Source organism: Clupea harengus, chromosome 4 (assembly GCF_900700415.2).
Source record: "Clupea harengus chromosome 4, Ch_v2.0.2, whole genome shotgun sequence".
Classification (NCBI taxonomy): Eukaryota; Metazoa; Chordata; class Actinopteri; order Clupeiformes; family Clupeidae; genus Clupea; species Clupea harengus.
In genome coordinates this window covers 2,797,589-2,820,200 of record NC_045155.1, presented here as the reverse complement: position 1 = coordinate 2,820,200, position 22,612 = coordinate 2,797,589, and the positions used below count along the sequence as shown (strand labels likewise).

Below are 22,612 nucleotides of genomic sequence, written 5' to 3'. Positions count from 1 at the left end.
GGCTGAAGAGGACAGTGGTGAGATGGAGGGAGAGGAGGAGGAGGAAGGAGGGCGAGGAGGAGGAGGAAGGAGGGAAATGGGGGGGGGGGGTTGGGGGTACTGCACTGAGCTGCAGATGTGGGGTCGGGAGGTGAAGGAGAGAAGCTCAAACTAGAGGACGAGGCAACTAGTCCACGAGAAGACGAAGAAAAAGAGAGAAGGGGGGGAGAGCTGGAGGTGACAACAACCAGGCGCAACCGCTAACAACCACCAGAGTAGGGTGCTGGGAAGGGGGGGTAGGGGGGGGGGGGGGGGGGGGAAGAGATGTGACTGGGTCAGTTCACTAAGAAAGTCAAAGAGCTCGAGACAAATTTGCTTTCAAATATCCAGTCAAGACGACTGAATCGTCCATCTAAGAAAGACAAGGAATGAAAAGAGAGCGGAAAAGGGCTACTGAGCTGTAAGTAAAGACAGCTACCTCATAGACTCGTCAGACAGCTACCTCGTAGACTCGTCAGCATTCCTCAGCTTAAAAGATGTCAGCTTCGCGAAGCAAAAGGGGAGTCATCTCCGGTAAAGGCTGACGACGCAGGACAGTCGCCCGCATGACTAAGGCAAATAAGCCTCTACACAAAACTCTTATCCTTTCCAATTCTTTGGAGAATGCACAGATTCTCCAATATTGTCACAAAAAAAGTAAAACAAACAAAAAATAAATAAAATAAACGGTTTTAAAGTCATCTTGAGTTATCTGTGTTTGGTGTGTGCGTCTGGCTAGAGGTCGGGGTGGGGTGGGGTGGGGTGTAGAACAGAGATGTGATGGTGTGTCTTTGCCGCTGGTTGTTCTCTGTGAGGGGATGCGTTGGGAGGGGTGGGGGGTGGGGGTGAGGACGAGGGGGGTAGGGGAGGCTTAGATGGAGGGAAGGGGGCTCTCGATTAAAAGCAGAGGTTGCGAATCAGGCCAGGTGAGCAGCCAATCACAGGCCAGATGAGCAGCCAATCGCAGGCCAGATGAGCAGCCAATCGCAGGCCAGATGCTCCATGGGAAGGGGAGGGGCATCACATGGTGCTGAGTGGGATTTTTGACATTCAGTGCTCCATTTGTCCTCCATTAGTTGGCTGTTCTCTTCAAGTTCTATACCCAATTACTCATGTCCAATTCACTTTTTTTTAATGTTATGAGGCAGCTTTTCAGATGTACAGATTTCTTTTTTAGCCGTATTATCCATGTAGTGGTATCCACTGGTGACTAGGCTCACCAGTCACCTTCATATTTTCTATGCAGGAATCTGGGAAAATGCTTTTTTTATTCCAGCTGCATCATGACTTAGCATTGATTCGACTTGTGAAATACACAGAGATTTACATTTGGTACATCATTGATATACTTGATAAATGAGTGACATCTCGTCTCGGGTTTTTTTTTAGCTGTTTTTAAAAAAATCCCCCAAGGATGAATAGATAGAAATATATATGGATATATATTTTTTTAAGTGGCTTTGTTTTTCTTTTGCTGTTGTCTTGATCAGTTCTAGCATGCTTAAACTGTTCAATGGGCATGCAGAAGGACCAGCTGCTTTAGCTTAGGATCTTACCCTCATCCCTTCAAAACGTGACAAGGCTCTGAGGGGCCTCAGGGCCCTTAGTGTCCTGAGTGATTTAATGGGCCCTAGATCGGAGTACCCCAGGGCATTAGCTATAAGGCTGACTATAGACACCTACACAGAAACAGAGAAGCAAAAGAGGTTCCAGACTGTTAGACGGGGAAAGGACACTCTCTTGTGGAAAGAGAGGGCCCTAGAATTGGCGGAACTGTTTGATTACACACACATACTCTCACACACACACACACACATACTCTCACACACACACACACACACACACACACACACACACACACACACACACACTCGTACACACATCACTTTTTTTTCTGTGTTTTTTTTCCCAGTATATACATATATAAGATAGCATTTATATATGTATATAGCTATATCCCAGGAGAGAAAGAAGCATGTTTAGTATGGTGTTACGGGATCATAGGGGTCGTAGCAGGACGCCCCCCCCCCCCCCCCCCCCTTGTTATTTGAGAGGTTGAGGGGAAAGGGGGGATTTCCTGGCGATTCCTCTGTGTGCCTGTGAAGAGACTGGTAGTTGAGACAGTGTGAGAGAACGCAGGTGAACACAGAGGAGAGCAGCATTAGACTCAAACAAGATGGGGAAGGTCGACTGATGAAAGCGCGTCAAGTGGCAAGTTTTGGGGGTGAAACCCAGGAAGGGGGTAGAAAGGGCGGGGGGTAGGGGGTAGGGAGGGTTGGGAAGGGGGGGGGGTTTAAGGATACACAGAACGGTTTCTCCGCAGAAGTCGATTAAACCCCAACAGACTACAAGAACCTTACCCTGGCCCTTCTAACATTGTCTCTCCATGTCGCTCTCCGCTGAAGCATAAAATCCCATTTAATTTTTTAGACAGACAAACTAAATGGCACCTATGGAAAAGAATACAGGTGAACATGTACATGTTTGTCATGTTACCAATTACAACCATTGTTTAAAAAAAAAAAAAATATCAGAATTAAAGGGAAGTGTCACGATAACACAGCAACATTACAGTACAGATTGTGGGGAGGGGAGGTGATCGGCTAGTCACTTGTACTGGACGGCACTAAAAGGACAGAATGACATCAGAGGACCTCGAGCCCAGCTCAGTCCCACAGCAACTGGCCGAGAGCCAAGAGGCACAGCCGCAATATACACTCACACCCAGAATGTATTAAGGGAGTAAAATAGATCAAAGAAATAGATACAAGGACACGTTTGGAGTAAAACAGGTGAGTAAAACAGTGTGGCACGGGCACAGCAGAATGGAAAACTATCAGCCAAATGTTCTGCATTCACAGCAAGTAGATGGCGGCTACTAGAACTGGCTCTGAAAGAATATGTGCTGTGGCCACCACCTATAAGAGTTGTAGTTTGTCGTTGCCAAGGTGACACAACATATAGCAGGAAATGACTGGCCAGTGGGACTGAGAGCAGGGCTGTAGTTCCTTACTGCACACAGGGATATCAAACAGACCTGAACACACCTTCAACCAGCCACTGACAGACTCAGTAAAATACACTGCCAAAGAAGTTCACAACACCCAAAGCAGACCAACTCACAGAGGGGGGGAGTCTACGGAAGGCGAAAGTTTTATGGGGATGGGATCACTGTCCATACGAGGGCATTTGAGTCTTTGGCCTTTTGGATGCAAGTTGTAGCTCTAACTTAGATTCTACCACAAATGCAAAGTAAACAAATAAATAAAAAAAAAGCTTTCATTTTTGCCAATTTTAAAATGTATGTAAATTATTTCATTTTATATTATGAATATCCTTATTGTAAACATGCTCCCTGTTAGTCATATTGTGAACTGATTTTACAAAAAATAAATAAAAAACAATATGTGGAGGGGCGAGCAGAGAGTGTAAAAACAAACTATAAATGCATCCACTGAGACTTGATCTCTCAATCCAAAAGTGGGAATCTGAGACCAGTTGGGTTCGTGCCAAAAAGCTCAAATCCTTGGCCACTTCCCCCCTGGGGAGGGGGGAGTGTGAATAAAGCTTTCACCTCACTCTACGGTCACACTTCTGTGGGGATATGGTCACCTTCAGCCTGAGTCTGAGGGCCTGGCCCAGTGGGAGCCAGCCCCCCCCCGCGTTGGACGCCGCAGCACGGCCCCCCTTCACTCGCTCACAGCTCTCGCTCACAGCTCTGCAAGGCAAGGTCAATGACAATGGGTGGCGGTGATCTGAATGAGGACAACAAAAACAGAAAAGCAAAAAACAGAAATTCAACTCCCACCCGCCGCCCAAAAAAACTAAGAGAAGGAACACAAAAAGCAAAATGTGCATAAAAAAATAAAAGCAACTGTGACGCAAAAAGCCAAACACTCCGTGTTAACACCCATACACACTGTGTTAACACCCATACACACTGTGCTGCTGTCTGCTCTAGGCTCAACCTGACTGGGCTCATTTCTCGCATTTACAGTAGAAAATGACGAGCGCTCTCTGACCTCAGAGCGATCTCTTTGGACTATTTGCAATGGCCTCAGATGAGCATACAGAACAGATGAACGTATGTAATAACTACGTGTGCTATGCTATGTGCTATGTCTGCTAAGGGGTTTTCAACAAATATCTTTCTGTATCTGTCTGTATCATTTATGTATAATACACACGTCGCACTATCCCACAGCTGTGGAACCTTCCTCCTATGGGGACTATTTATCTTACGTGTGTCAAAATGTGCTTCATCTTGGCCAATGACAATACAATTGTGGCGATTTGTTTCGCCCGGTCTACAGGGGGCCCTGTACGTACTAGGCCAAAGTCTCGGAATAGGTCTTTACAGCGTACAGTAAGCCATCACCTGCCAGCACTCTCTCAACAAGCACACAGGCAGCACTCATCAAGAGCCGAAAAATGACAATGAGAAAATCTGAAATAGAAAAACCATGTGAAGAATGTGACACAAACAAACAAACAAACAAACAAACAAACAAACAAACAAACATACATACACACATCACTGGACCAACACCAACATTGATCCACACACACGCTCACAGAGACACCGACATTAGTGATGCATGCTGGTCAATGATGGCGGCCTCCCCCTTTTCTTAAGCCCCTTCCTGATTGGACACTGTAAGAGGCGTGACAACACTGGACAGCGGAAGCCACAGGTCACAAACGGGACACACAGGAGCCAGCGCTCCCAAGAGAGAGAGAGAGGGAGAGAGAGAGAGAGAGAGAGAGGGCGAAAGAGAGAGAGAGACGACCACAGGACAGTGGAGAGTGCAGTACAGGAAGAGAGAGAGAGCGAGAGAGAGAGAGAGAGGCGATGTCAGGACCACAACTCACCGTCCGCCGCCAATGTCCTTCAACATCACAACACCTCCGCTCACACACCTCACACACTCCGGAGGTTAGAGCAGGTGTCACACTTTTAAAGGAAGAGCAGGGGTCGGGGGTCGGGGGTGGGGGGGGCGGGGCGCGGGGAGAGGAGGTTGCACACGGTTCAAAACACATACACAGTGCAAATTACAGCTTGGGAAATTTGTAGTTTGCTCCCTGCCCAGTGTTAGTCCAGCACCTGCCGGAGGCACCACAGTGCAGGACTGCATATCCCAAGACCACCTAAGGCTCCGCCAGAAGGGGTAGGGGCAAGGCTACTGAGGGAGGTGGCGTCCTATGTCCTCAGAATTATTTTGGGCTATTTCTGGTTCACATTCAGTTCTAAGAATGTGAGGAAATATGTCATCATCAGTTGCCCTAAAAAACATGTCAGGGAGAAGCTGCATGTCAATTGTCTGTATGCAGTTTTTTTTCACAGATTGTGAGTGATTACTCGGGCAGGGGAAAGATTAGTGTTAGTATCCACTTCCTCATGGATAAAATATGAGTAGTACTGGATTTAGCAGTCAATTGTAAATGACAATGTATACAGTAAAAGATGTCCAAGTGTGTGTGTTTGTGTCGGTGCCAGTGTGTCTGTTCAGCATGTTAGCATGTATGGAGATCTGGCTCCTCTCTGGACATGCTTCTCAGCTCTGCAGCATGTGTTGGGTTCAGCTGAAAGTCAGTTAGCTCAGGGTCATAGCACACACGCACACACACACACACACACATACACACACATACACACACACACATGTACACATAACAGCAGTAGTCAAATCTTTCCAATAACGAGGCTGTTGCCATCAAAAACATTTTCCCACCATGGGAGTCACACTCACAGGACATTGCTCTGGGTCCCTCACGGTCAAGCCCACTTCCAAGCATTCACTTCGGCAACCCACCCCCCTCGAGTACTGCTTGATGTGATCAATTAATCATATTCCTTTACTTTTAATGGGGGGGGGGAAACAACTTTAAACTCATTTATAAAGAGGTTATTTTGATATGGGGGCTGCAAGCAGTTCTCTGCCATAGTATTAATCCCTCTACTTAGGCAAGGTGACTTGGAAGCTCGCTCACAGTGAGGGTAGAGAATGAGAACCAGTCGGACATAGACAAGGCATCATACATACATACATACATCTTACATACAGTAAATACATATTTCATACCAAACACACCAAATAAGACAGGTCAGAAAAACCCAGCACAGTAAACACATGTTTCTCTGGGGCTGAGCATTGCTTGAATACGTATTGTATTGAGTATCAATAAGCCATGCTATTGATAGGAAGACTCTAGAATGTGCCACCATTTTACAGTGGCAGCACCACTGGCATCACGTTGGAATCTGTGGCCAGGGTCAATGACTAAATAGCAAAGTTGGCATGTATTTAAAGCATACAGTATTTCTTTGCTGGTCACACAATTCCTTGCTGGTCACAGATCAGGGGGCAGTCAGTGGGGAATCTGAAGGTGACTGTTTAGCAGAGGAATTGTGTGTGTGTGTGACATTCAAGCAGCTCAGTTTTACACACATTAACACGGAGATTGTCTCACGGTAGTGCGAGGGTGAGGGGTGGTTATTTCAGGTGAGGACATTTAGACTCGGGGGAGCATTCTTCAAATGGTTCAACAACTCCCGTTCCCCGTTTAGAATTAGTGTACATCAGATACTGCAGCAGACAATGGATTAGCATTTTTTTTTTTTTTTACTTTTAAATCTCTCACCCATGCAAAACCCATGACACTACTACTGCAACATTTTAAACTGTGTCGCTTCTTAAACGAACCCCCAAAACTGCAACACCTTGTTGAGGAACCAAGAACACTACTGAGTGGAACCGCGCCCAGACTGCTGTTACACAAAGTACTGTCAAGAGGGTATAGAGTTTCAGTGGAAGTATGTCTTTCTGTTTCTTTGGGGTTACACGCCTTTCCACTTAAACTGACATCTCGAAGAGACTTCATTTGATGTGTCTGCTATTTCTAAAACGCATTCAGAAACATTTAATGTAAGCTGTCAGCACAGAGCCAAGCATAAGAAAAATACATCTCGCTAAGAGCCGAAGCATAAGGTATACATCTTTCTTTTTTCCAGAAATGTCATGTTAAAATGAGTAGCGTATCAACGGCATCCTTATTATTCAAAACTGAACTGGATAAGACTTAAAAATACGTCAATAACTACTCTGATGGGATGCGTTAAGTAAGGGATAATGTATAGTCTGGCGGTCATTATCGAAAAAATAAATCCCAATGGGACCCCGATGCGCAGCGGAGGAGAATCTTTCCAAGAATGTTTCAAATGAACCCCATTCGTCAACAAGGTGTACAGGATTTTTTTTTTTTTTTTCAAACATCTACTTGTTACTGACCAAAATCACAGGTCCATACATCTAAAGGAAATGAACAGGTTGACTTACATCTACAATGAAGAAGTCCAGCCAGCACCAAGCGTTGGTGAAATACTTGTAAAACCCATAGGCCACCCACTTGAGCAACATCTCCAGGATGAAGATGTAGGTGAACACCTTGTCAGCGTACTCTAGGATGACGCGGATGGTCTTCCTCTGCTCGATGTACACGTCCTCAAAGGCCTGCGGTTCACAAACCAGATGTTACACGCTTGTGAGTGGATGCATCTTCAAGTTCTGCCATACGAGCTAGTCATTATGACACATATACAAGTAAAAGAGGGAAGGGATAGCTGTTGGTGGGCAACAAACGAGGAAAAAATATGTTACATAAGTCTCCCTCTGGATAGATAAATAGACAATCTAAATAATAAATAGACAATCTAAAGATTGATAAATAGATAAGACAGAAAATCGATAAGAAGATACAATGGTATTTATGCAATGTGTGATCACATTTTTTTAGACACTATATTCTCAAAGCTCTTCCCTCCACTAGAAAATAAACTCCCCCTCTATTCCATTTGATAAATGGTACAGCCCATTAATCACGTCACCTAGAACTGCTGTGCAGCAGGCTCCAGCTCTCAGCCATCCATAATGAGTAAGATGGCTGCAACTCTCTCTCTCAGCCAATCAGATGCCCAGATGCCGCCCCCCCCCCCCCCTCATTTGGCCTCTCCTGCTGAGGGAGCCTCTCCTGCTGCATGTGTCTGTGTGTCTGTGTGTCTGTGTGTGTGTCTAGAAATGACCCATTCAGCAGTGGGCTAACACATACTCCAGTTTAATGTGGGCAGTCTGATAATGACTAAATCAGACGGCATGGAGAAAACCATTTGGCTGGGACGCCCCATCATGCCGCCCCAATACATCAGAGAGTTAACTGACTGAAAAAGAGAGAGAGAGATTGCAAGATCTGAGAGGCTATTTGTGTGGTTTGATTTAAAGCAGTGCAACTGAGGATACCAGACTTTACAAAAAGCCACAGGGCTTTTGTACATGTCCTTTATAGAAGACATGGATATTATAGATTTATATTTTTAAACTATACCATCCCTCTGTCATCCACAGCTATGTGGAAGTGTTCACGTGTGCACACTTACCAGAGCTCCACTGCTAAGCAAGATCATGAAGATGATGAGGGTCTCAAACCAGTTGTGCTCCACAATGAGATAGCAGGTCTTTCTCAGGAACCACCAGTATTTGCCCCAGCCAAATGTGATGGGCACGTCACAGCACGGGTAACGCGCAATGCAACCTAGCAGAGACAACAACAAAGAACTTAGCCCCAGCTAGCCATCATCTATTCATCCAATTATAACATCAACATACTGAGATATCACCATGAAATTTACACATGTACCTTTTTTTAACCTTCTACCACTCTTTTAGCTAGCTTTAGCCAGCTTGTAGCTACATACCATAGGGCAGGGGTGGCTAACCAGTCCAGCTAAAAGAGCCACAACAAAACCCAACACCATTTCGAAGAGCCACACGAATCTAGGTTCCCACTTTTAGGGGGGGAAAGCCCCTACCTAAAACCTATTATTTTCCCTGTGACCCAGCAAAACTAGGGGGGTCTGGGGGCATGGTCCCCCATAAGATTTTTTTGAAAATAACCTTTTAAATAGTCCTCTAGTGGGTTTTAGGAAGAGAAATTAACACATTTTGATTTAAAATATGGCACAAAAATAAACATATTGAAGACATCTGCTGAGATAGGTGCTAATTATACTGTAGCATGGTAGGGATTTGCAGCTCAAGTGAGTAGGTTAACGTTGTGTAGGCTAGAGTTCACTAGCTAGTTATAGCTGGCGAAGCTACTGAATAGGGTAGCATACCCACAGGATCAATGAACCGGCATGATAAAAGAGAGCCACGACATCTATAATTAACTCGAGATGATTTAACCATTACGTTTCTTTTACTATTTTAAACTTCATATATATTTTTTGGTGGGTGTAGATAGCTGTACTGTTTAACTGTTTGATCCTAAAGTGTTACCGTACTATGAGTGGGTCTCGCAGGATTAACGTCACGTTATTAGTTATGTTGTTAGCGGGAGCTCGACACACATGTATGCTCTTGGTGTAAACTGTGGTTGTGAATAAAGACGGTTTCAACTCTCATTCGGATACTTTATAACACAAAACAACAGTGGGGCTAAGGAAACTTTTGGGGAGGCTACTCCAGGGATCACTTCTCAAGATCTGTACATAACTGTCTCAATTATGTTGTTAATGTCAGATATCCTCTGTTCAATTTTCGTGCCTGACAGCTGCAGGTCTGACACAGACCGCTATGATCCGTCATGTTCAGGGTTGAGGATAGCAACGACATCACGTACACAAGACTTCACAAACTCTCCCTCACTATATTACTTTTTTGTTCGAGCAATATTCCATGCCACCTGATACAATGCCAACGTGACCGTTTCAGAGTACTTCGTGAATTTCCGAAAAAGCTGAGTCTGTTTCTCTGACTGACGTTTCAAAGTATTTACCTTGTGCTTGCACAGCTCTGTGCCTTTAGGGACTCCTGGGCTATGTTAGCATGGTGTGTGGAGAGACGGCACTCTAAGTTTGAGGCTTTAAAATGCGACAGTGACGTCTGGCATATTAAGCAGAGGGGTTTTCCATTTCGCTCCGCAAATAATTCCTCCCATTTTAGGCAAAAAACATCCGGTGTTCATCTTCATATTTTCGTTTAGCTTTATGCTTTCCTGGGTCCATGGCATTCTGTCAGTAGCTACTGCTAGTCTGGCTAGTAACTCTCTGAGACTGGGTGCACACATTAGAATGTTTCATGTTTGGAACATTAACGTTACTTAAAGACATCTCTCAAGATCGCGTGATGACAAAATATATATGAATAAATACCACATTCAAATCGGACAGCTTTTTCTCTGTATTGCCAAATATATGCATATGCATTTTAGATGTTTATTTTACAATATGAAAATTCTGTACCCCAAGAGCAAAGTCAGTGAGCACTCGAGCTGGAGCCGAGCCGCACGTCAGCCGGCAAAGAGCCGCATGCGGCTCGCGAGCCGCAGGTTCGCCACCCCTGCCATAGGGTGAGGGTAAATACAGGAAGCTAAACAGAAGTTCCAATAATGTATGATTTATGTTTGTGCAGGTTAGGTTTAGGGTCATTGAAGTACAGAATATCAATGTCCTACTACCCATGCTAACTAGTGTGTCCCTGTATACTTCATCACGAGCAATAGAACAAAATGTGTTCCCGTACTTAGAGAAAACGTTCGGTTGTCACCAGGTTCTTCACAAAGCTGAACATCGAACCACTTTTCAAAAAAAAAAAAGCTGTCATGATAACAAGTGTGTCACTTTGTGTCTAATGAAAGAGGTTCAAATAAGGTTGGCTAAGAAGCCTTTCCTCAGGTATCCAAACTCTAAAGACTTAATGGACTTCAAGATGGAGAGAGCTGAGACAAGGATTCTGTACCATCTGTCCAGCATCTATCTGGCTCCACATACTCCTCCACGGCCTCCACCACCACCACGTCCTCCACGTCCGGCTTGATGTCTACGGTGCTGCCCTCCGAAGAGCTCGTGTCATCATTCTGAGCAGACAGAAAGAAGGAGTTACAGGTATAGGCCTACACTAGAGCAAGCTTTCAGCAGTGCAAGAGGTCTACAAGAGTTCCTTTAAGAGCTAATTTTACAGAGATTAACGAGTAGGGTTATGTCAATTCTTTGTTGCTGTTTAATTTAGAGGCAATCAAACAGGACGCTAACATATCTAACGTAACGAGGCTGACATGTGCTGTTGTATTACTGGTGCTACGATTCCTCATACAGCCTCTAGATGCTAAACAGACACAGAGAATTGGTGTTTTACAACCAGAAGTAAGACGGTGTCAGATTATGTAATTTACCCATCATGTAGCCCTCCTCAATGAACATTAGCAGTTCTCTGCTTGCCGAGTGTAATAAGTTCATAAATAATGGCATTAGCGGGTGGCATTGACCTTGCTGTAATTACGCTTGACTGATGGTCTGTCTGGGGCGCCGGGTCTCAGACAGGGGGTCTATGGAAATCCATAGGTGATGAATGGCTGAGCTGGGCTGAGCTGAGCAGCAGCAGTACGCAGGGTCCCCCCCCATGCTTTTAGTATGGCCCCCATCATTACCTCTGCCTCTCACTGACGCCACACACAGAAATGCAGCAGCTATGTCCGCGAAAAAATTGTGTGTGCAAACAGCCAATTCATTGTCAAGGCTAAGCTCCACGGGATTTAGTATGGGGCTAAACGACTGGAAAATCTGTCATGGATCCTAAAGAGGTCAGTACACACACTTAACAATGTGCTCATGAAAGCTTACGTGATTCATCAAAACAGATTTCTTTTCCGAAGAAAAGCTGTTACACATCTAACTGTGGGACTGAGCAGTGTTCGCCACTCATGCGTAGCCCTTTGCCGACTGACTCGATGCCCTTCCCCTCTACTGCGGGGACAGAAGCAAAGCATCCAGTGAGGCTGCGGTTGTGCTGCTAGCCACTCACGCTCAACTGAGTCAACATTCCCTTTCACTCTGCATCAACATTACCAGCATGGGGCAAGAGAGAGACACAACCCCCCACCCCCCCCCACCTCCCCCTCCTCCTTCCACTTACATCTTTGCTGCCTTCGGCCTCCGACTCGCTGCTGAAGTCCTCGGTGTTGAGGTTCTCGAAGTCGGACTCGCCCACGGCGATGGGCACGCACACGGTCAGGTTGGGGTTGTTGATGAACGACATGTGGTCCTCGTCGATCATGTACTTGCCCACGCTGCTGCCGATGCCGCTGGTGGTGCCGTTCTGGTAGTCCAGGTCGCGGTTGATGTCCGTGTGGTTGGCGATGCAGTTGAGCTTCTTGCCGTACATGTCGTCCAGCGGCTTCACCTCGTCCGCCACCTTGCGCTTGAGGATGACGGCCACTACGTGACGCACTTTGATCTTCATCCAGGCGATGCCCACCTTCATGCGGATGACGGCCAGCTGCAGGTTGTTCATCTCGCCGTCGTCATCGGTGGCCGCCAGGTTGTCCGCGCTGAACGAGCTCAGCAGCAAGGCAAGGAAGAGGTTCAGCACCTAGGAGAGTCCACACCCAAAAGGCTCAGAAACGCTCACAGCCCCCTCCCCCCCTGCATCAACATGCTGACAGTGTTTCTTACATATTGAACTGAAGAAACTGTATTATTGTCATGCTACAGGGAAGCATTCCGGTGATTTCATAACACCACCAGGTTTCCTAACTGGGGTGGGTCGATCCCTCGCTCAGTGGATTTAACTGAATTACTGAAATATCGAGAACAAGTGGAAACTTAATCCGGTGGAAACTCGCTGTTGATGGCCTATGCTCCACTATGGAGTGAGAAGGCAAAAACACCAAACAACCAGGTTTCCTACCTAATTATGATGTCGTGTGTATGAACACTAAACCGTCATACTACACTAAACCGTCTCGACCCAGCATGTAGGGTTTGAAATGGGTTAACATAGGGGTTCCAGGTTTAATAATAATAATAATAATTTATTTTATTTGTAATGCACTCTTCATTCAAAAGAATCTCAGAGTGCCAACATATTAAAAACGAACTATAATAATACAATAACATAAAAATGAATTAACATAAGCATAATAGAAAACTTTTTTAACATTTTAACATACGATTTAACACAAGGCCAGAAATGCCTTCCATGGATGTCGGAGGATGCTGTTCCCTTACCACCAGATTGCCGATGACCATGACCATCATGAAGACGACGAGGCACATGGACTGTCCGGCCACCTCCATGCAGTCCCACATGGTCTCGATCCACTCGCCGCACAGCACGCGGAACACGATGAGGAAGGAGTGGAAGAAGTCGTTCATGTGCCAGCGCGGCAGCTCGCAGTCCTGGGCGATCTTGCACACGCAGTCCTTGTAGCTTTTGCCGAACAGTTGCATGCCCACCACGGCGAAGATGAAGACGATGATGGCCAGCACCAGGGTCAGGTTCCCCAGGGCGCCCACTGAGTTGCCGATGATCTTGATCAGCATGTTGAGTGTGGGCCACGACTTGGCCAGCTTGAAGACTCTTAGCTGGGGGGGGGGCAGGGGGGCAGATGAATGATCAGAATCACAGGGTAATATTCCTTAACTATTATTCCTGGTCAACAGAGATGGGACAAAGCTATCCGACAACATTTACAAATCAGTTAAATCATAAAAATGGTGATATAATTGGAGTTGTTTGTAGAACTATAAAGGATGAATAGAAAAAAAATGATGTAGATGATGTTTACCAAACGGAATGATCTCAAGACAGATAGCCCTTCGACGTTGGCCAGGCCCAGCTCCATTAAGCTCAAGCTCACAATGAAGCCGTCAAAAATGTTCCAGCCTTCCTGAAAATAGTAGTATGGGTCCATAGCAACAAGTTTGGCAAACATTTCGGCAGTGAAAATACCTGTAAACACCTGGCGAGGAGACAGAGAAGGAGATGTCGGGGGGTTAAACAGACACTCTCACAAAGTGTATTATGGCAAAGTCTACAAAGAGAGAATGCAGAAAGCTGACCTTGAAACGATTAAAACCTGATAACCATTTGTGAAAAAATGAGAAATTCTCATTATTACGTATATATTATGTATTTCTTAATATTGTTACAGAAACTCATTCTTTCCACTCTCCAGCAGCCTTCTGTTCTGAGGTCATGGGAAGGTCGGGGGCTACTGTTTACCATCTCCCTGCTCTGAGACTGGCTATCCTCATGAAGCACTTTCCAATCTGAATTGCTAAACCCTCCAGTGGCTGAAAACAGGCGGTTTTTAAGACGCCTCTCTGACACACGGGGCCCTTCAGGGCCAGTCTGGTGATCAGCGGGCACAGCGGGATAGCGTCTGGTCCTATCAATGGATGAAGGACGCGTTTAGTCATGCAGCCCACGGCGGCGTGATGCCAAGGTGCCAACGGTGGCCTCGGCTCCTGAATGGCCCTCCGGAGCCTGTGATGTCAGACAGGATGAGTCATCCGCCACATCTAAGCCAAATGATGTCTCACAGCACCATGTGCATAGGAACAGCAGGTGTGTGTGTGTGTGTGTGTGTTTGTGTCTCTGTTTTAAAACTTCCACTTGCCATATACAATATATTATGACTTCAAAAGGGGGATTTGAAGTGAAATTCGTTTTTTACTTTATTTGGATGATCCCCTATAGACTACTATCTATTCCCTATCTACAGATGCTCAGATTATAAACAAAGTACCTGTTGAAACTACAATTTATGGTTACGGTTCGGGTTAGGGTTTGGGTTTGGGTTTGGGTTTGGTTAAGGTGATATTCAGTGAACAATTAGAAAAACTGAAGACTGAATAAACATCTGTAAAGGCTCTGCAGGTGGATTATCTTAGTATGTAAATGTATTTTTTTAAATTCTCACAGAAATGTTTTGTAAGAGTCATTTTACACATTTCTTTCATTCACATCACTTGGAAATGCATTTTATGTATTGATTTTCTTTCAAAACCTCAAGCCACTGCCTGAAAAAATCCCCATGCTTGTAAACCGATACCACTCACACCACTAGATATTGTCATTTGTTATGGGGGTATTTAACATATGCTACCCTGTTCGTTTGCATTTTGGTTTCAGCATTACATTCATGTCCATCGATTTGTGTCCCGTACAGATTGCTGCATTGATTGAACAAATTCCTCATCTACCGTATATCAATAACAGCATTGCTTCAACACAGACACAGACACAGGAGCACACACACAAACACACACACACACACACACACACACACACTCATGGACACAGCATACACACTGGAATGACGAAAGCGGTGATGAAATTGTGATGTGACTTCAACAAGCAAAGATTATCATCTTTATAATCATCACTATCATCATTAATCATCATGTTAAAGATGCGTGTACCAATGACTGAATTCTTTACTGTAGTGAGGCAGAACCACATGACGTGCTGAGCCCCATAGCTATGATTCAGGAACCATTTTAGAGAAACGCTCATCAATCAGGCAAGATGAAATATTAATGCAACCCTCCCACTAGCTACCTCACTCAGACACACAGAGAGAGAGAGAGAGAGAGAGAGAGAGAGAAAGAAGAGAGAGAGAGAGAAAGGAAGAGAGAGAGAGAGAGAGAGAGAGAGAGAGAGGGAGAGAGAGAGAGAGAGAGAGAGAAAGAAAGAGAGAGAGAGAGGGAGAGGGAGAGGGAGAGAGAGAGAGAGAGAGAGAGAAGAAAGAGAGAGAGGGAGAGAGAGAAAGAAAGAGAGAGAGAGAGAGAGAGGGAGAGAGAGAGGGAGAGAGAGAGAGAGTCATGCAACCTATCAAGGATAAAAAGAGATAAAGATGAGAGCAGAAAAGAGAGCAGACAGAGAAGAGGAACAGGAGAGACGACTGCAAGAGAGTGAGCAATGGACAGAGAGAGGGAGAAATGCAAGAGAGCGAAAGAGAGAAACAGACTCTACTGTCACTCGAGACACTGTGTAAAAAGCCTGTGTGCTCGGCAGCAGAGTCTCTGCAGAAGAAAGCTGTGTGGGTCCTTCTGTGGAATGGGAATAGGCTCTTTTATCAACTGACAAGAGACTTCCTGATATCTTCTTTAGCTGCCATTTTTTTAAAGACAACTTAAAATCTGTTTAAAAAAAAATGTATTAAATAAACATAACAGGCTCTAACAAATGAACAGCTACTCACTAGGTTGCCCACACTCAGCACATGTTCAAACTGGGGGGTCATGGGGTAGTGCTCCATGGCCATGAAGAGGGTGTTGAGCACGATGCAGATGGTGATGGCCAGGTCCACGAACGGGTCCATCACGATCTGCAGCGTTATCTTCTTGATGGTCAGCCACATAGGAAAGCATTCCCAGATCAGGAATGTGTTGGCGAATTTGTACCAGCATGGAGGACACTTTCGCTGAGACTCCTCCAGTTCTGTAGTGGGGGCAAGAAGGGAAAGAGGGAAAAAACAAAACTGAGATTGTCAGACAAACTGATCTTCACTGACCTTCCAAACAGATTCCCAATATCTAAATGTTACACTGCAAAAATGCAGCTTTTAAAAAACAAGAAAAAAAAAGTAATACAATGGGGAATATATTACTTAAAATAAGCAAAAGTATCTGCCAACAGAACAGGAAAATTGTACCAAGACTTTTTTTGAAAAGAACCCATATATATCTTAAAACTGGTGTGGCCAGAATAAAAACAAGTGAAATGCTCTGGTAAGAAAAAATATCTTGTCAGACAAAAAACAAGCATATATTGCCTTGATCTAAGATATTTCATCTTACTAAGATTTCAATTTTTTGCAGTGTATTTGTTTGTTCCTTCTCGGACTGTGAAATCTCTTCACGGAATTTACAGGGGGTGAAGTTTTTTTGTTTTATCACAGTAGAACGTCTAGGGCCATACCCTCTGCGAGCGTATTGGTCACCGCACTCATGACACTCATTGCTCGCTCTTTTCGCCCGAATGAGGTGTTGAGTTGGTCCACAGAAACCATGAGAGAGCCAGACAGTTTCTTCTTTATCTCCACCTCAGTAGTGGGCTGTCGGAAAGAGAACAATAAAGGTCAAAACAATAAGACCTCACAAATATCACAGCACCACAAGTGGTGGGAAGAGGAGGAATTACAAGTCACCAGCAGAAACCGAGAAAAGGAGCTTGGTTTAACGCAGTCTGATGTCTCATTATTCACATTGTTAGCTTGAGGAATCCATCCTTAATACGAGGTTAATGCAATTTCACATGGAGAAACATGCAGGCTTCAGACAAAGAGGAGCTCTGGGACGAGATCTTTAGATTAACGGTGGGAAACATCACTCATTTAACACTATGTGTGTGGTTGTGTAATGGAAGACATGTATCGTAATAATAGTGTAGGTCATAATTATTTCAGGACAGGACATACGTTTTTTTTATACTGGAACTAGAAACGTATATATTATGTTGAATGACACTAAGTATTTAGATATGGAAACGTCAAGCGCAAAATTATAAAACAGTGTTATAGAACAGTGTTTGTAAAACAACCAATAAATCCTCTCTTCATAATACGAAATGAGCATAGGTATAATGTCGTATATGCTACACATGATGTGGTACCTATATTTCTTTGCATGTCAATGCTTTGTATAGAGTGTCATATTTGCTATGGAATAGTCATAAGGATCTTTGACTTGGCAAGTAACATTATTTCCTATGAAGCTAGTAGAGCCACAAATTCATATGAGCATTAACAAACATATGGACATGCTTTGGGAAGTATTTAACAACTCCGACACCACTGATTTCTATAGCCATTTTCATTTAGGCTTATAATCCAACATGGCTGCCACAGATAACTGCCATGAACACCAGCATAGACCAGTGGCTTTGTGACATCAGCCTTTATGTATAGATATAAGGCATTATGGAAGAGCTTATGACGCATTTTGAAGAGGTTGTTTATGGGACGTGTTTGTGTGTTGTGCAGCCTTCCTTTGCTTTAGCACCAGTGTGTTTTTTTTTGTTTCAAAGAAGTGTGCATATTTTTTATTTATTTTTTTTGTCCTGAGCTCAGCGCCACGTCTGCCCTGAAGCCTCCACACCTCCGCCCCCTGTGCACAGCAGAGACACAGGGGGGAGGGGCGACCAGTCGGCGTGCATCAGATCAGCATCAGCACCATGCACAGGAGTTAGAGAGAGAGAGGAAAGGAACGAGAGCAGAGGAAAGGAAACCCCATTCACTTGGTTCCATGCTGGAGTGAAACGGACTATAACGGTTACAGAGAGGCTCCAGGTTGAGAGAGAGAGAGAAAGAAAGAGAGAGAGAGAGAGAGAGAGAGAGAGAGAGAGGAGTTAGGATGTTAAACTACCATGCTTACTAACAGAAGGATGAGGAGAGTAGAATATCGCCACTGGCTTTTTTTTTTTTTAAAGACCAAGCGAGAGAAATAAGGATCAGAGAAAATCAGAGAAAAAGGGAGAGAGAAATAGAGAAATAAATAGAGAAAGAGAGAAAGAGAGAGAGGCAGAGAGAGAGGCAGAGCAGAGAAAGGGCAGAGGGGCCCTTGTTGGTCTCAGACCAAAGACATAGAGAGGCAGATGGCGTGACATTGGTGGGACTGATTGGATGTGTTGTCGTGCTGACAGCGGCAAGATTTAGTGGCGGGCTGCTGATGTCAGAGGGGTGGTCCCTCCTCCTTTCTCTTCCCCGAGACGTGGTCGAGCAAGGGGAGGAGAGAGGAGCGAGCCCACGGACCACCCAGCACAGCAGCACAGCCTGACAACATGGCTGCCAATATTAGGAAGAAAGAGAGAGAGGAGCAGAAAGACATACAGGGAGAGAGAGAGAGAGAGAGAGAGAGAGAGAGAGAGAGAGAGAGAGAGAGAGTATGAGAGACAGATACAGACAGGATAGTGTAGACTGAGGGGAGAGGGGACTATTAGTAGATAAGGGAACAGTGAGTGAGAGAGAATGATGGGCAAAATCCAATGAGTCCATATATTAGCAATTTGGATTTTGCAGAGTCACAGTAAGCTTAAATTCAGGTTGGGGTGAGGGACAAGGTGGAAATAAAATCCGCTGTGAGAAAGGGATCTCATTTAAGTGTGGTGAATGTATTCCCCACTGATAACAAGCACCAGTGGCAGACAGAGACCTGGCCAATGAGATTAGCAGAATGTACAATGATACAATGATACGGGTCAAACAAGGACAATGATGAAGGAATGGTGACAGCCATGGTCTGTTTCCTGAAAATGACACCAATGTCGTGTAGTCTGCCTCGTATCCGTATCAAATGACACCAATGTCGTGTAGTCTGTCTCGTATCCGTATCAAATGCATACAAATGACCCATCATACCCATAATGGTATTTCTGTTGAGCTCAAGATCCTCACTACAAGACATGCTAATAGTGGCCGCAAATAATCCCTCCATATGTCTCATCATTTTGTGTGGCACACATTCAATTCAATGAAGCTGATAACATCAGGAGAAATGTTGGTAACATCCTTCTTATGTCACAAAGGATTAAGATGAAACTGTGGCCACAAGAAAAGGAAGAGGATAATAAGTCATATATGTCCAGGTTAAAAGGCATTAACTATCAGGGATATATCATTGGTCTTCGTGCCACAGTGCTCTCCAGCAGAACTTGTTCTGTTTTGGGAGCTATGGACAGAGTTCTTTCATTTAATGCACTAGATCTTTTTAGCGAAAGTGTGAGGCGTGTACAACGAGGTGTATTATAAGACTGCATATCAAAATGGAAGGTAAATGTCGAGGAAAGCGTCGCGTGTCTTTGGAATCACATTTACTGAATGTGGCACTGGACACATGGGAAATGAAGATATTCACCTACAAATATCTTCTAGCGATCCATCTCAATCGCTAATTATTTTTAGCTCAATAATATATATCATTAAGGGCATTGCTCTTTAATGTAGTCATTATCCTTTAATTGACACATTTTTTTTTTCTTAGTCATTTTCTGAAATGGTCTTTTTTACTGATGGCAATGTGTTATTTATGAAAGGTAGAGGAGATCTACAGCACTTGTGGAGGTAAGAGCCGAAGAAGAACAGGAAGAGGATGAAGAAAAGAAGAAAGAACGAAGAGGAGGAAGAGGAGGAAGAAGAGGAAGAACAGACATGTAAGAAATTAGCCGCTCTTCAGAAATCCAGACCAAAAGAGAAAAAGAGAGAGTGAGAGAGAGAAGAGAAGAGGAGAGAAAAGTCTAGAAAGAACCCCGAGCCAAAACAACCGACATGAAAGAAAAAAGAAGGGGGGGGAACAGGAGGGAGGAGGGGCGGGTGGACCATCATGCCTAGACTCATCCTGCGATTGAAATTCCTTCCTTACACTGTCGTCAGTAGCTGCCTTATCTATTATCACCTCAGGCAGAAGGCGTCCGCCGGGCCCGGGGCCGATCAGGGAGACCACGCCGTTGCAGTCCACCGTGCTGTTGCGCTTGCCGTAGTTGTAGCCGCTGTAGCTGCTGCGGCGGTACGGGCTGAAGAGCGAGTTGCGGCGCTCCTCGCACTCCTCCACTGTGCTGTGCTCGTCGTCGGCGAACTCGTTCTCCGAGCCGCAACCATCCTTGCCGCGACCCTTGAAGCTGAAGATGCTGCTCTTGCTGTTGTGCCGCGACAGGAAGGGGGAGCCGGGGATGCTGAGCAGGGACTGAGGAGGAGAGAGAGAGAGAGAGAGAGAGAGAGAGAGAGAGAGTGAGAGAGTGAGAGAGAAAGAGGGAGAGACCGTTAGAGAGAGAGAGAGAGAAGAGAAGGGACGCAGGAGGGAGAGTGGGAAAGGAAGGTGAGTAGAAAAGAGGAGGATAGCGGGATAGAGCAGAGATAGAGAGGGATAGAGTTGAAGAAAGGAGTAGAGCAGAGATAAGTAGAGAGGAATGAGAGAAAGAGGCAAGAGGAGAGGAGGAGGAAGGAGGAGGAGGCAGCCGTGAGCAGTGGAGAGAAAAATGGAGAGAAAAGGAGAGAAAAAGTCACACAGGTGCTCCAAGTGTCACAGCTCTCTGGAAATCTGCCCATTCCAACCCCGTCCTCCACCACAGCCCTCCCTGTCACCTGGTTCATGATGGAGGTCTTGCGGCCCAGCCGGTTGTCTGGGAAACGGAAGCGGCTCTTCTTGATGCCGTCGTCCGACTCGGACTTGACAAACTTCTCGTAGTCGCCCTTCTCCTCGCCCTGCTCCTTCTGCCGCCACTTCTTCTTGCGGTTGCGACGCTCCTTGGCGCTCTTGGAGCTCAGCTTGGACATCTCGGAGGAGGTACAGGAGAGGTTGCCCTCGCCATCGTCCTCCACCGCATCCTCCGACACCGTGCCCGCCGACGTTGCCATGGCATTTGCCTGGGGGTGGGATTTTTAATTATTTTTGCATTCAATAAAAACACGAGAAAAGCCACAGCTATGCTGGTAACATATGGTGTGGTGAGCCCGGCATAATTACACTTCTCTCTCTCCTCTATGTAAGACAAGAAAACATACTGATGCCCTGCTAATAATTCAACTTCCTAGAATCTGAGAACATGAATAAATGTCCATAGCAGCTTGAGGGCAGAGGCATGTGCTTATGTGTGTGTGTGTATGTGTGTGTGTGTGTGTGTGTGTGTGTGTGGTTTATGTATATTCATGTGTGTGTATTTAATGTAGGTTTGTTGTCTGTGTGTGTGTGTGTGTGTATGTGTGTGTGTGTGTGTGGTTTATGTATGTTCATGTGTGTGTATTTAATGTATGTTTGTGTGTACGTGTGTGTGTGTGTGTGTGTGTGTGTGTGTGTGTGTGCATGCTGCTCTTTGAAGCACAGACCTGTGCGTCCTCCTGGTGTTTCTTCAGAGCTTCCAGCATGGCCTGGAACTCCTGCTCCTTTTGTGCCGCCTCCTCCATGGTGGCCTGGTTCTGCTCCTCGTAGGCCATGGCCACCACGGCCAGGATCAGATTCACCAGGTAGAAGGAGCCCACGAAGATCACCAGCACGAAGAAGATCATGTAGGTCTTCCCTGCAGCCCTCAGCGTCTGGAGGGTGGACACAAGAGGATCGCACGTTACAACACCATACTGGATTTAATTTGGCCATTCCAAACGTTTTCCAAATAAATAAATAATAACACCTTGATGATGGGGTTTTATTGACCTTAATTCCAGACGGCATGCTTTATTTCCTGCATTACTATTATTTATTGTTATTTACAGCATTGTTTTTGTTGTTGATTTCCACATGCTGAATACATAAAACTGGTAAACATCCAATAGCATCTTTAAGAGGAAACACTCTTACTCTAACTCTGAGCTCTTCACGGAAAAAACTGAAGAATGAGGTACAAATAATTATGTCCGATTTAATTTAAGAAGCAGAAAATTACGCAGACAATTACTCAAGTACAAATCCTTGGGACTCTGAACATTATGCGTGACCCTATGTTCGTGCATTTTGGCTGTACAGATTACGGGACTGCGGTTTTCACTTAACATAGGCGGATCTAGGTGATCTATTGACATCCAACCACACGAAAGAGTCCCACCACATCGGAAATAAGTTAAGCCTATAACGCCGTGGACATGAAATGAAATGTCACGTGTTTTTTTGTTCACTGAAACCGCACCGTGACAGCTTAGGGCTGTGGGGCTCGTAGAGCTCTCTGTGTGATATGGGTCTGCAGTATTTAAATGTGATGGCTTTCCCACATGAGGGGAAAGCAAAATGTTACCCATTGCATTAACGCACCATAGCTGGTGTGACCTACTT

At 45.1% G+C, this 22,612-nt stretch overlaps 1 protein-coding gene across 10 annotated transcripts in view; it reads right to left on the bottom strand.

The window, feature by feature from the left end:
• The window catches only part of scn8aa (sodium channel, voltage gated, type VIII, alpha subunit a), a 61,328-nt gene that overhangs the window by 11,891 nt on the left and 26,825 nt on the right, over window positions 1-22,612 (bottom strand). For 5 of the 10 annotated variants that reach the window (XM_031565749.2, XM_031565746.2, XM_031565748.2 and 2 more), the window contains 12 exons: window positions 21,676-21,882; window positions 20,935-21,216; window positions 20,216-20,536; window positions 16,779-16,914; window positions 16,060-16,298; window positions 13,639-13,812; window positions 13,079-13,435; window positions 11,985-12,440; window positions 10,812-10,929; window positions 8,450-8,604; window positions 7,356-7,529; window positions 1,575-1,697 (listed from right to left, as the gene is read on the bottom strand). In XM_031565749.2, the coding sequence (XP_031421609.1) occupies window positions 1,575-1,697; window positions 7,356-7,529; window positions 8,450-8,604; window positions 10,812-10,929; window positions 11,985-12,440; window positions 13,079-13,435; window positions 13,639-13,812; window positions 16,060-16,298; window positions 16,779-16,914; window positions 20,216-20,536; window positions 20,935-21,216; window positions 21,676-21,882 (2,742 nt within the window). The remainder of the gene's footprint in view (window positions 1-1,574; window positions 1,698-7,355; window positions 7,530-8,449; window positions 8,605-10,811; window positions 10,930-11,984; window positions 12,441-13,078; window positions 13,436-13,638; window positions 13,813-16,059; window positions 16,299-16,778; window positions 16,915-20,215; window positions 20,537-20,934; window positions 21,217-21,675; window positions 21,883-22,612) is intronic. The other 5 variants (XM_031565751.2, XM_031565750.2, XM_042707575.1 and 2 more) reach the window with 3 other exon arrangements.